The sequence below is a fragment of the Miniopterus natalensis genome, chromosome 5 (genome assembly GCF_054644295.1).
Source record: "Miniopterus natalensis isolate mMinNat1 chromosome 5, mMinNat1.hap1, whole genome shotgun sequence".
NCBI lineage: Eukaryota > Metazoa > Chordata > Mammalia > Chiroptera > Miniopteridae > Miniopterus > Miniopterus natalensis.
In genome coordinates, this window is record NC_142085.1 from 10972421 (window position 1) to 10987282 (window position 14862).

A 14862-nucleotide genomic window follows, 5' to 3' on the forward strand; every position below is an offset into this window, starting at 1 on the left:
GTACCACAGCTTTTTCCCCCACTCATCTACTGGGCTGTTTCCAGATCTTAGCTATTGTAAATAATGCTGCTATGAACATAGGGGTGCATATATTCTTTCTGATTGGTGTTTCAGAATTCTTAGGACATATTCCCAGAAGTGGGATCACTGGGTCAAATGGCAGTTCTATTTTTAACTTTTTGAGGAAACTCTGTACTGTTTTCCACAGTGGCTGCACCAGTATGCATTCCCACCAGCAGTGTACTAAGTAAGGTTCATTCCCTTTTCTCTACACCTTCGCCAGCACTGGTTGTTTGTTGATTTATTGATGGTAGCCATTCTGGCAGGTGTGACAACTCATTGTAGTTTTAATTTGCATATCTCTGATGATTAGTGATGTTGAACATTTTTTCATGTCTATTGGCCATCTGTATATTCTCTTTAGGGAAGTGTCTATTCACGTCCTTTGCCCATTTTTAAATTCGGTTGTTTGTTTTCCTGGGGTTGAGCTGTATAAGTTCTTCATGTTTTGAAAATTAACCTCTCATTAGATGTTTCATTGGTGAATATGTTCTCCCATATAGTGGGTTTCCCTTTTCATTTTGTTGACGGTTTCTTTTGCTGTGCAGAAGCTTTTTTTTTTTTAATTCTCACCCAAGGATATTTTTTCCATTGCTTTTCAGAAAGGGTGGGAAGGAGAGAGAGAGAAACATTGATGTGAGAGAGACACATAGATTGGTCGCCTCCTGCTTGTGCCCTGACCAGGGCCAGGGATCTAGCCTGCAACTGAGGTACTTGCGTGCCCTTGGCCAGAGTCAAACCCAGGACCCTTAGCCTGTGGGCTGACACTTTAACCACTGAGCCAAACTGGCTAGGGCAGTCTAGCTTCATTTTTTTGCATGTACCTGTCCAATTTTCCCAGCACCGTTTATCAAAGAGACTGTCTTTAATTCATTGTATGCTCTTGCCTCCTTTGTCAAATATTAATTGATCATAATGGTGTGGGTTGATTTCTGGGGCCTCTGTTCTGTTCCATTAGTCTATATGCCTGTTCTCGTGCCATTACCAAGCTGTTTTGATTACAATGACTTTGTAGTATAGTTTGGTATATGGTATTGTGATCCTTCCAATTTTGTTCTTTTCCAAGGTTGCTGAGACTATTCAGGGTATTTTTTGGTGCCATATAAATTTTTGGAATATTTGTTCTAGACCTGTGAAGTATGCCATTGGTATTTAAATAGGGATTGCATTGAATCTATAGATTGCTTTGGGTAGTCCAATTGCTTTGGACATTTTAGTGATGTTAATTCTTCCTATGCATGAACACGGTATATACTTCTACTTGTTTGTATCTTCCTCTGTTTCTTTTTTCAGTGTCCTATAGTTTTCCGAGTATAGATCTTTTACTTCCTTGCTTAAGTTTATTCCTAGGTATCTTATTTTTGTTACAATGGCTAAATGGAATTATTTTTTAGTTTCTCTCTCTGAGAGTTCATTATTAATGTATAAGACTGCCATCGATTTTTGTATATTAATTTTGTATCCTGCTAGTTTGCCGAATTCATTAATTAAATCTAGCAGGTCTTTTTTGGTGGAATCTGTAGGGTTTTCTGTGTACACTATCATGTCATCTGCGAATAATGACAGTTTTCCTTCCTCCTTTCAGATTTGGATGCCTTTTATTTTTTCTTGTCTGATCTCTGTGGCTAGAACTTTCAGTACTATGTTGAATAAGAGTGGTGAAAGTGGACATCCCTGTCTTGTTCCTGATCTTAAGTGAAATGGTTTTAGTTTTTGACTGAGTATGATGTTGGCTGTAGGTCTGTCATATGTGGCCTCTATTGTGTTGAGGTATGATCCCTTTATCCTCACTTTGCTGAGAGTTTTTATCAGAAATGGGTGCTGGATTTTGTCAAATGCCTTTTCTGTGTCTATTGATATGATCACGTGATTTTTATCCTTTATTTTGTTTATGTGATGTATCACATTTATTGATTTGCAAATATTGTACCAGTCTTGCATCCCCGGAATAAATCGCACTTGGTTGTGGTGTATGATCTTTTTAATGCATTGCTAGATCTGATTGGCTAATATTTTGTTGAGGATTTTAGCATCTATGTTCAGGGATATTGGCTTGTAATTTTCTTTCTTTGTAGTGTCTTTATTTGGTTTTGGAATTAGGATAATGCTGGCCTTGTCAAAAGAGCTTGGAACCTTCCTTCCTCCTGTACTTTGGAGTAATTTGAAGAGGACAGGTGTTCTTTGAATGTTTAGTAAAACTTGCCTGTGAATCCATGCGTCCAGGACTTTTGTTTGCTGAGAATTTTTTTCTTTTTAAGTCCTCACCCGAGGATATTTTTTCCATTGATTTTTAGAGAGCGTGGAAGGGAGGGAGGGGGAGAGAGAGAGAAACATTGATTGGTTGCCTCCCGCACATACCCCAAATGGGGTTAGGGATTGAACTTGCAACCCAGGTATATGCCCTTGACTGGGAATCAAACCTGTGAACCTTTGGTGTGCGAGCCAACACTCTAACCACTGAGCCACACTGGCCAGGGCTGCTGGGAGTTTTTTTTATTACCGCTTCAATTTCGTTAGTTGTTTCTGGTTCTTCCTGATTGAGTTTTGGAAGATTGTATGTTTGTAGGAATTTGTCCATTTTGCCCAGGTTGTCCAATTTATTGATATATAGATGTTCATAATATTTTCTTACAATCCTTTGTATTTCTACGATGTCAGTTGTTACTTCACCTCTTTCATTACTTATTTATTTGGGTCCTCTCCCTTTTTTTCTTGATGAGTTTGGCTAAAGATTCATCAGTCTCATTTACCTTTTCAAAGAACCAGCTCTTGGTTTTATTGATTTTTTTTTATATTTTGTTGTTGCTATTTGTGTCATTTATTTCTGCTCTGCTCTTTATTATTTCCTTCCTTCTACTTACTCTGGGCTTTTCTTGTTGTTCTTTTTCTAATTCTGTTAGTTGTAGGATTAGATTGTTTATTTGAGGTGTTTCTTGTTTCTTGAGATAGGCCTGTAATGCTATCTTCCCTTTTGCTGTGTCCCATAGGTTTTCAGTTGTTGTGTGTTCATTTTCATTTGTTTCCAGGAAGTTTTAAATTTCTTTTTGATCTCATTGGTAATCCATTCATTGTTTAATTACATGCTATTTAGCTTCCATGTGTTTGAATGTTTTTTAGTGTTTTAATTATAGTTGATTTCTAGTTTCATGGCACTGTGATCCAAGAAAACGCTAGATATGATTTCAGTCTTCTTGAACTTAAGACTTATTTTGTGTCTTAACATGTAGTCTGTCTTTGAGAATGTTCCATGTGCAGTTGAGAATAATGCATATTCTGATGTATTGGGATGAAATGTTCTGTAAACATCAAACCCGTCATTAGTGTGTTGTTTAAGGTCGCTTCTTCCTTGTTGAATTTTTGTCTGGAAGATCTATCCAGTAAAGTTAGTGGGGTGTTAAAGTTTCCTCCTCTCTATTTATTCTTCTTGTAGTAGTCCCTTTAACATTTCTTGCAGTGGTTCCTTTTTCTTTTTTTTTTTAACATTTCTAGTTTGGTGATAATAAAGTCCTTTAGCCTTTTTTTGGTTTGGGAACTTCTTTATTTCACCTTCAATTCTGAATGATAGCCTTGATGGATAGGGTAGTCTTAGTTTCAAGTCTTTGCTTTTCATTACTTTGAATATTTTTTGTCATTCCCTTTTGGCCTGCAGTGTTTCTGTTGAGAAATCAGCTTATAGTCTTACGGAAGCTCCCTTGTAGGTAACTGACTCTCTCGCTGCCCTTAAAATTATCTCTTTGTAATAGTTCTTCTGAAGTTTCCAAAGCCAACTAAGGGCTCTGAAATTCAGTCTATGTATAGTGATACTATGAAGAAAATGGGTGTGATTCTGCCCTGCTTTTTAAAATATGATCAAATAAATAAATTTTAATGTCAAATGATTTAAAAAAAAAAGATTCTCTCTTTGTCTTTATTGTTTGCCATTTTAATATGATGTATCTTTGTGTGGATCTCTTTGTGTTCATCTTGATTGGGACTCTGAGTGCTTCCTGAACCTGTGTGACTTTTTCCTTCACCAGGTTAGGGAAGTTTTCTGTTGTTATTTCTCCATCCCTTGCTCACTTTCTTCCCCCTCTGGTACCCTAATGATGTGAATGTTGTTATGTTTCATGTTGTCCCAAAGTTCCCTTAAATTTTCCCTGTGCTTTTTAATTATTTTTTCCTTTTGCTGCTCTAATTGAGTGATTTTTTTTTTCTACCTTGTGTTCTAATTTACTGATTTAGTCCTTCACGTTCTCTAATGTTTATTCTTTCCAGTGTGTGCTTTATTTCACCTGTATCATTCTTCATTTTTGACTGGTTGTTTTTCATGGTTTCTATATCCTTTTTCATGCTGTCGAGCATTTTTTTTTTTTTTTAAATGCTCACTTGAGGCTATGTTTTTATTGGTTTTAGAGAGAGAGGAAGGGAGAGGTAGTGAATGAGAAACATTGATCGAATTGAACCTTCCACTTGGGTATGTGCCCTGACTGGAATCAAACCCTGACCTTTCGATGTATGGGATGATGCTCCAACCAACTCAGCCACACCAGTCAGGGCTGTTGAGCAGTCTTAAAAACCATTTCTTTGAACTCTGTTTCAAAGAATTGCTTGCCTCCATTTCATTTAGTTCTTTTTGTGGAGATTCTTCCGCTTCTTTCATTTGACGCTTGTTTCTTTGTTTCCCCATTTTTATTGTTTCTTTGTTTGTTTCTGTGTACTGGCTATGACTGCTATGACTCCCAGTCTCGGTGGGGTGGCCTTTTGTAGTGGGTGTCATATGGGACCCAGTGGTATAGTCTCCTTAATCTTCTGAGCTGGGTGCTGTAGGAATGTCCCTTGCGTGGGTTGTGTGGCCCCTCCTGTTGTATTTGGGTCTTGATTGCTATTGATCCCTTTGTGGGTGGGCTCAGCCCTCAGGCTTGCTGATTGTGAGGCTCAATCCCAACCACATTATGCCATTTGTTATACTGGTGCTTACAGAACAAAACAAGACAAAACAAGAGCAAACTGAAAACTTCTAAACAACTATCCCTTTTAGCAAGAATCTGAAGTGGTTCCTTTTTTTTTTTTTTTTTTTGTTAATCCTCACCTGAGGATATCTTTTCCATTGATTTTTGCAGAAAGTGGAAGGGGGGGATGGTGGGGGAGGGGAGAGATAGAGGGAGAGAGAAATATGGATTGGTTGCCTCTGGCATGCGCCTCTCATTGGGGCTGGTGAATGAATCCACAACCCAGGTGCGTGCCCTTGACTGTGAATTGAATCCTTGACCTTTTGTTGTGCAGGTTGATGGTCTACCACTGAGCCACACTGGCCAAGGCTGATGTGGTTCCATTTTAAATTATGTTCTCTCTATCAACTGTACTGTAGGCCTACTTCTCACTTAATCATACTTATTAGCTCTAAGGGTAGTTGTGAAAATCTCCAGTGACATTCATTAGGTACCCTTGATACTTTTAATTACAACTCTGAGGTCCCTTCTCATTTATCCAGCTCTTGGCTGCCCTAGGCTTTTATCTCCAGAATAGACAGCCACTGGGCCCACAGTTAAAGTGCAGTATTTATTTATGTTTCTTTCCTTTATTAGTCTAGGAGGAAAACTTTAGGCCTTATGTTTTTATATGTCTTTGGGTTTAGCACAATGTCTGGCACATGATAGGGCCTAAGTAAATGTATATTTATATAAATGCTCTATTTTTATGTTTATTTATATAAATGCACCATTATTTCTCTCTTTCAGGCCAAGATGGGCTTCAAGGAAGGTGAAGGATTGGGTAAATACAGCCAGGGTCGGAAGGACATCGTTGAGGCCTCTAATCAGAAAGGTCGAAGAGGCTTGGGTCTGACATTGCAAGGCTTTGACCAGGAGTTGAATGTGAACTGGCGGGATGAGCCAGAGGTAACTGGTGTGGGGAGGAGGAGGAGGCAGGAAAGCTACTTGTGTTTTTGGGTGCATGCCTTTAAGTAGTCATATTGATACACTAGAAGTCTCCAGAGGGAGAGTGATCAGGGTGGTTAGTGAGGGTTGAACTAGTTTCTTACATGGAAGGTTCTGGGGATGTCCAGAATGGAAAACAAGACTCGGAGAGGGAATGATAGGTTGTGGATTTGCTTCCTGTTGCTTCATATAGGGCTATCTAAGACCAGTGAGTAGAAGATGCTGGAAGGCAGAGTTTGCCTCCACAAAGAACTTTAATAGATACAGCTTTCCAGTAGTGGCTATGATACCTCACAAGGTAGTGAGTTTCCTCTGCTAAAAGGATTCAGGTGGCTGAGTGAGGACCCACTCTCCCATTGTATGAGTGACTGGATTAGGTGCCCCATAAGGTCCTTGTACCTCCGCAGGTTTATGACCTTCTTGTTCAGAACAGGTGTGTGTTTGTGCTATATGGCTTTTAAAAAATTTTTTTTTAAAAATATATCTCTGTTGATGTCAGAGAGAGGAAGGGAGAGGGAGAGAGCGACAGTAACATCAATGATAAGAGAGTCATTGATTGGCTCCCTCCTGCACACCCCATCCTGGAGATCGAGCCCACAACCAGGGCATGTGCCCTGTGAATCAAACCACGATCTCCTGGATCATAGGTCGATGCTCAACTGCTGAGCCATGCTGGCTGGCTCCATATGGCTTTTTTATTGTGGGTTAGTCCACTTACATACTTGGGCACCAGTTTGTTTTTACCCTGAATACCCAAAGAGGCTCTTACTCCTTTTCATGGCACAGATAATGGTGAGGTTTTATTTTATTCATTTATTTGTGTCCTGCCTTATTCCACAAAGGATTTGAAGTGGGTATAATAAAAGCCCCTAAAATAATGATGAAATATTACCATTATGGAGTTGAACTAGAGAAAGTAGAAAACAAATGTCTAGTCTTCTACATAATTGCTGTAATTTAGCCTCAGATGTGGCTCTGAAGTCTGGAAAATTGATATTTTATTTGTCTCTGTGATGTTTCAGTTCAGGAAAAACTCCCATGAACCTGTGCATGATAAAAGCCTGATAAGGCTTCAGAGTAAGAAGCTGACAAGCCAAGAGCTAATGGGTTCTGGGGTGGTCCTGCTGTGTTGCCTTCTAGTTGTGAGGAGACAAGACCAGCAGAATAACAGATGAGACAGTGCAGAATAGGGTAAATATTTGTAATTGGGTACTAGATGTAGATTTTTACCTCAGAAATGCTTGGTGCTTTCTGTGTCCTCATTTGTGTGAAAACAAGTAAAAAGTCCCAATTCTCTCAGTGGGACAGAATTAGAACTAACTGCTAAACTTGAAATACGAAATTTGCCCATAAAATTTATGCCTTTAATGGAGACAGGCTATTGAAATTCCTTTTTGAGGCAAGGCTGTCCTAACTACCATCTACCATAATTCGATTTTTCTCTTACAAAGAATGCCCTATCTTTTGGTTAAGAGTAGCTTAACTGTTAGATCGTGGCTGCTTCTTTAAGGTAAATGAGCCTAGGCGGCCTGAGGTCAATTTCCCATTCCTGGAGTTGTTACAGGGAAAGTGCTCAGTGACTTCTGGAGCCCAGGAATGGGGAATGCAAGGTTAGAAGCTTCGTGCAAAGTCCACTTTGTAGGTAGCCTTATATTTAGACTTCTGTGGGGAGATTGATCTGCTTTTTTTCTCCAAAGAGGTATCCAAAGTGTTTTGAGCTGCTTTTTTTTTTTTTACGAGTTTATAATATAAATCATAACCATTTATGCTTAAAGGTGATGGGTTTGACCAAGGGGAGAAGCCATGATTTACTGCCAGATACATTGACAAAAGGCTTCAGTAATTTTTCTTTTAAACTTTTTCTCTGTTGATGGTGGTTGGCTTGCCCTTGAGACCGTGCATTGTGATACCATTTTATGCCTTTCAGAGCATGTAATATTACCTTTAACCACATTGCTTCAATTTGCAATGAATGGTGAGTCTCTTCTCCATACTTGCTCAGGAGGGAATGTGTAAAGCTGCCAAATAGGTTAGCCACCTGTTTGGGTTTCATAATCCATGTTTCTCTAGCCCAGTGACCTTAGCCCTGGCTGCCCATTAGAATCATATGGAGACTTCTAAAAATGTACTTATACCAGTTCTCACCTCAGACCAATAGAATCATATACTCTGAGGGTAGGGCCCAGGCACCAGTACTTTTTAAAAGGACTGCAGATGATCCTAATGTATAGCCAGGATAAAAACCACCGTTTTAGCTTGATAAGGAAAGTAATTGAAAAATAAAGAGGAAGCAGTACATTAGAGATGCCAGTTTCTGCCCCATTTAGAATGAATGGGTGAGGAATCCTATTTATTTTGTGAGTAACACTTTGAAAGACATCAAGAGGTGAGATTCATTGCTTTGTGTCTTCCTGATGTAATTACCTTATCACAGACACATATCCTATCCCCACTTCTCTATATTCCCACTGCCTTTTGGGTCAAGGACGATATCTTTTTTAACTCTACATTCTGAACACATAGTCCATAGTAGGTATTCATCAAGAACACTGGGACAAATGAAAGACACTTTGGAGGTTTGGGAGGTTTCTTGGGACTCAAACCAGAATTGGACTTGGCCTTCAGAAATTAAACTTGAGAATTCTAACTCTCAATTCTCATGTCTGACACTGCCTTTGGCCTCAGCTTCCCAGACTCTTCCCACTCTATCTGAGTCCCTCATGATTGTTTTGGGGAAGCTCTGATGAGTTGGGGCATAGCCCTGAGGGTCTGTCTTACCTGACTTACTTGCCTCTCTTTTGTTTGTAGCCCAGTGCCTGTGAGCAGGTGTCATGGTTCCCAGAATGTACCACTGAAATTCCTGATACTCAGGAAATGAGCGATTGGATGGTTGTGGGAAAGGTAGGATTTCAGGAAAATGTATCCTGAAATTGTTGGCACTTATCTCCTGACTTTTCTTCTCTTCGAGTTGGTATATATGTGTTTATGCTCATGTGAAAAATGTGAATCTGACCATTCTTGGCAGGAGTAAAATTGTTAAGAGGGTGTGTCAAGGGCTTCATAGATGTGCCCCTGGGAGATGTGGCAGACGGCTTTTTCCTTCTGGTCATTTAACTTCCAAGACAACCCAAAATGCATCACTTTCATCTTCCTCACTGATGCTTTTAGAGTATATACATCTGTGTATATTCTGGGTACAGGTAGATGAAACGACACTGTACCTGTTCTTAGAAAGTAATGAGGGGGTTGTTAAATTGGGAATTTATTTAATATTCTTCTGGAAAATTGTAAGAATAAAGTAAATAACTCCTTAATCAGTATGTTCAATAGAGTAGTTCTCAAAGTGTAGTGGCCCCCAGGGATCTCCAAGACACTCCCAGGGGGTCTGCAAGGTCAAAGTTATTTTCATAATGATATGGAAAGTTTTTTCACTCTATTTTTTCTCAAACAAAGTGTTCAGTGGAGTTTTCCAGAGGCTCTGACATGCTCTCACAACCAGTCAAATGCAAAGGGGAATCGAGGTGCCTTCTATTAAGCCAGATACTAAGAGATTTGCAAAACTGGGAAAGTGCCATTTTTCTCACTAAATAAATTTTGGAAATATAGTTACTTTTCATAAAAATGTGTTATTTATGTTAACAAAACATATTGCTCTTTTAAAGTGAATAAATATTTAAAAATTTTCTGTTTTAATTTCTAATAATAAACCTTGAGATATATATCTACATCTCTCCCACATAAATAAACTCTTTGGGTCCTCAGTGATTGTGCAGAATGTAAGACCTGGACCACCAAGTTTGAGCACCGTCAGCTTAGAGGTGGCCTCACTCAGACAGGAGGTTGGGCTTGACATCCCTGTGAGGCTCTCTTGAGCCCTTGTTTTCTGTACTGCTACCGTCAGTGCCTAGTGTTGTGCATTCATACTCATCGCAGAGCAAGAGGCTGACTGGTTGAAGGATAGGCTTCTGTCATTTGGGGTAGCCCCTACCCTTCTGCCTCCATGCCCTTGGGAGAGACAGCTTGAATGCCTCCTTCCTGTTTGTTTTTCTCAGCCTCAACATTCATGAGTCTTGTATCCATATGGTGAGAGCACCCAAGGGGCTGCTTTGTCTCATAGCCATCTGGAATATAGCCAGAGGGATTTAGGATTTTCTGGTCCCGCCCTCAGAGATCCATGTTCTTTGGCAGGGACTCCAGCCCCTTCTCTACTCACTTAGAACCCAAGTTTCTCCATTCATTCCACAGATGCAGTCACACATAGTCATTATTGACTGTTTTCTTCTCTCTGCAGAGAAAGATGGTTATTGAAGATGAAACAGAGTTTTGTGGGGAAAACCTACTTCACAGTGTGCTGCAGTGTAAGGTAAGGCCTTGTGGCTGGAGTTGGAGTTGAAAAAACTGAGGGGCTATGTTGGGCTTTTCCAGTTCTTTTGAATCAGTTGTCGGGGACTGAAATTTAGCTGACATTTTCCTGGAGATCAGATGTATAGCTTGTACATTTCTCCAAGGTGTCCTTTTTCCTGGTGACTCTCCCGTCTTGTAGTATTGTGCTACTGGAAAGTGGATCCTTTCCAGTAGCCAGGAAAGGATCCACTTAACCTCATTGGGTCAGTTCATTGTAACCCCGGGGCGGGGTGGGGCGGGGGCTGGCAGAATGAAAGGCTTGGAATCATTCTTCAGCATCAGATAGACCTGAATTCAGATCCTCATTTTGCAACTTTTTTGCTGTGACCTTGGGCCAGTTGCTTTAGCTCCGCTGAGTTGAGCACCCTCATCTGTAAGACAGGGAGAAAATAGTTTCCAGGGCTGCTGTGGGAATTAAATGAAATACTGGGGTGAGGCTCCTAACATGCTGGGTGAATATTAATCTTCCCTTGATACCTTGTGGCCTGATTTTTGGGCCAGGAAGTGCATTGTCTGGCATGGAAAGAGCCAAAGAAACTGAGGAGGAAATGGGTTGGAGAAGCAGCAAGGTTTCAGACCAGCCTCAGAGCCTTTTTAAAAGAATTTTTAATCTTTTTTTTTAAAATTGATTTTAGAGAGAAGAATTGCTGGGGGGGGAGGGGAGAAAGAAAAAGAAACATCTATATGAGAGAGAAACATTGATTAGCTGCCTCCCGCATGTGCCCCTACCTGGGTATGGAACCCGCAACCTGGGTATGTGCCCTGACCCAGAATTGAACCTTTTGGTATACAGGACAATGCTCAGCCAACTGAGCTACACTGGCCAGGGCTCAGAGCTTATTATTATTTTTTTTTAATACATTTTTATTGACTTCAGAGAGAGGAAGGGAGAAGGAGAGAGAGAAAAAACATCAATGTTGAGAGAGAGTCATTGATCGGCTGCCTCCTGCACGATGCCCTGGGCTGGAGATCGAGCCCGCAACCTGGGCATGTGCCCTGACCAGGAATCAAACTGCAGTCTCCTGGATCATAGGTCAATGCTCAGCCGCTGAGCCACGCTGGCTCGGCGTCAGAACTTATTTTTTGACAGGCAAGAGGGGTTGGGAATATCCTTACAGTGACTGGTGCTCATATGAAGTGAGGTTGTTTTTGTTTTTATCAGAGAGGAACTGGAGAAGGGAGAAGGGATCCCTACTGTGTGGTAGGTGCCATCAGAAAACCCTGGTCTTGGTTTGTTTACCCTCTCTCAATGAGTCCCAGTCAAGAGAGCCTTGGTATCAGAACTCTGTTCCCTTGGGAGGTTGCTGCTGGAGTGGAGAAACAGATTTGCAGTGAAGAGTAGTAATGCCAAGAGGGGACCCTGTGCAGAACCACAGGTGCCATTTATTAACCACTTACCATGTGCCAGGGATGTGCTTACATCTTATTTTTACTATTTTACAGGTGATGTAGTTGAGGGTCAGTGTGATTGAGCAACTTGTCTAGGGTCACACAGCTGGTCATTTTAGAGCTGGGATACAGCAGGAACCTTGTTCTTTGGAACGCTGTTTGTTAGGCTCCTCAGCCTCTTTAAGAACCCTGTCCAGCCTGGAGTGTGATACTCACCTTGAGGTTCTGATTCTCTCTGGGCAGAATGTGTTTGATGTCCTAGATGGGGAGGAGATGCGGCGAGCTCGGACCCGGGCCAATCCCTACGAGATGATCCGAGGAGTCTTCTTCCTAAACAGGTTTGCTGCCATTCCCCTCCCCTCCCCTGACATGCACCCTTCCGCCTTTCCTTTGAGCCTCAGCTTTCCATACGTCTAGTGCTAAGTTGAGCTGCTCTGTCTGTCTTTGTTGCAGGGCGGCAATGAAGATGGCTAATATGGATTTTGTGTTTGACCGCATTTTTACAAATCCACGGGACTCTTGCGGGGTGAGAACAAGTTTCTACTTCTGAATTCATAGTGCTAAATGGGCTTAAGCTTCAGTGGCTCAGAGATTGCCGTTTGCGCAGTGTAATTATACCTGCTCTGTATTAGAGATACATTTTATGTTAGATATTTTGGTTTGAGCTCCTCAGATAGGGCCCCACAGTGCTTCCTTTGTTCCCAGGAGTACCCTAGTAAGCATTGTCTCAAAGACCCAGCCCCCAACTCTGCAGGTCCTGTTGCTCACTCGCAGTGGAGGTGGGCAGGGCTTGCAGCCATGGAGAAGGGACACTTCTAGGCAAAATCAGCAGCTGTGGTGCATCTAAAGGCCTATGGAACAGGAAGGTGAGTCCACAAGTTAGAGCACGGGCCTTCCCCCTGCTTTCATTAAACATGTATTTATCCAGCCCCTACTTTGTGCCAGGCACAGTGCTAGGCACCAGCTATATAATTTTGAGTGAGATGAATGTGATCCCTTTCCCCATGGCACCTAGGTTCTGGATATTCCAGTGGACTTGAGAGCAGGGTGGGGATGTTTATAAAGCTTTTCTGTGCTCATTGGTGTGTGGAGGCCAGTTGCCACTGGGGGACTTGAGCCTGCCTTCTTTCTGCCGTGGGTGAGGTAGAGTAGAAGGGTGAGTGTACAATCTTTACAGTGAGCTTATTTTCCAATTTGGAACTGTGACATCATCTGATTTGGGTGCTGTTTCTGGTGTGAGAGGGGAGTGCTCTGGGAAATGTTTGAGAGTTGGATGAAATGTGGGCATCTGGATCCTTCCAGGTCCATTTAAAATCAGTGTCATGGCTGTGTTGTTCAGTGAGGCGGCAGGGAGTGTACCACTTACATCATAGGTGGTGTCACTGAAGTTCACGCCGCCTTTGGGTCTCAGCTGCCTCATCTCTGGAATTCACCCTACTAACCTGCCAGAGGGCAGGGTAGGACCAAAAGGCTCTTAGGAGTTGTTCCAGCTCTCAGAGCTCTGAGTTCAGATGTGGCCACTTTCCCTTCCTGTCTCTTAGAACAAGCTTTGTGTGGGATCGTAGTTATCAGGCATTGGCCTTCTCAAGAAATGGTAAAGCAGAATGATTTTCTACTCTGCTGCACCTCATTCCTCTGACTGCAGACCCTCCGTGATGATAGAATAATGGAAACTTCATTCTAGCGTTACCGTCAGGGTTTCAAAGCATTTTTACCCGGGTCCAGAATGTTTGCTCTTTGCCTGTTTCTGCTTCACTCACCCTTCTTCCATTAGGCTTTCTGATTATCCACTCACTAAAGAAACTTCTTTTTCAAGTTCTTTAATGTTTCAGCTCCACCTACCTCATTGCTTTATCCATGATGGCAAAACTGAATAGATCCCTCCAGCCTTTAGTCATTTCTCTCTCCCATGTCTCCCTCCCCATTTTCCAGTACCAGCAGGCAGCACAAAGGGGCTCTTGGAATTAGCATCTTGAGAAAATTAGGTTGATATAATGTTGATTTAATTTTCTGAGCTCCAAATGATTTTAAACCCCTGCCTGGCAGAAGAGCTCTGTCAAGCTGATGGGAAGTCACAGCGTCATTTTGGGCTTTTGAATGAAAATGCCTCCAGCAGCTAGTGTCTGGTTATTGTCTTTTGCTGTCAGGAAAATGAAGAAGACACCAGGGTTGTACCATTCAGGTCGAGGGTGGAGATGTTAGTTACATAGAAAAAGGCAGCCGTGTTTGTAACGCTTCAGGCAGCTTCTTGACCTGAATTGATTGCTGGTGGCCATGGAGAATTCCCCTTTCTGAGATGTTTCTCTGCACTCCACTATAAAAAGTGATTTCTCTCCAGCCCTTGGTATTTTCTTTTCTCTTTCATCTCTGTTTTCCCCTGAGGACCAAAGTGACAGCCAAGGCCAGCAGGCTTGGCACATTTTTCAGGTGAGCAGAGATGCTCTAGAGCAGTTCCCAGGAGAGAGGGGAGTGGTGGGAGCCCTGGGCACATGCCGGGTTTGCTAGGGTCTCTGGCTCTTGGATCAGGCAAATGATAGAATATGAGCGTGGATGCAAAACTTGAGGCTTGGAGGGGTGTGGAGATGTTAGAGGTGGAAAGTGGGAGGGGACACGGCTCAGGTTTTCCTGTGTGCTTCTGGTTCTTCGGGTTTTGGTAAAAGTTGAAAAGAGACTAGGATAGGGGAGTAAAGAAATAGTAAACAAGAATTGGAAGAGACAAGGGAAAGAAGGGAGTTTAAATTCTTTGGGTATATGGAAGTCTGTTATAAACCATAACATTATATGAGGAATTTGTGTGCCTGGGGGATATTATAGAGGTAAGAAAACATGTTTTGAAGTGTAACAGGAGACAAACTGAATGGAGATCTTTAAGTTTCAGCACTGTCTTAGAGGAAATTAGTTAGCACTTACAGATGCCCCCTGAGGCACTGGAAAGAGAAGAAGATGGAACAGGACAAAAGTTTTGACTTCAAGGTAATTGACCTCGTTGAATATGATATCTTATGCTTGTTTGGTGTTTTATAGTTTATAAAGGTTTTGGACACATGGTAACTTATTTAATCTTACAACAGTTTTAAGAAATAACCTACGGCCC

At 41.7% G+C, this 14862-nt stretch overlaps 1 protein-coding gene across 2 annotated transcripts in view; it reads left to right on the top strand.

Moving 5' to 3' along the window:
- CMTR1 (cap methyltransferase 1) overlaps positions 1–14862 on the top strand; it is a 49135-nt gene that overhangs the window by 13158 nt on the left and 21115 nt on the right. For both annotated transcript variants that reach the window (XM_087817369.1, XM_016223730.2), the window contains 5 exons: positions 5778–5936; positions 8784–8876; positions 10267–10338; positions 12012–12106; positions 12222–12294. In XM_087817369.1, coding sequence (XP_087673495.1) covers positions 5778–5936; positions 8784–8876; positions 10267–10338; positions 12012–12106; positions 12222–12294 — 492 coding nt within the window. The remainder of the gene's footprint in view (positions 1–5777; positions 5937–8783; positions 8877–10266; positions 10339–12011; positions 12107–12221; positions 12295–14862) is intronic.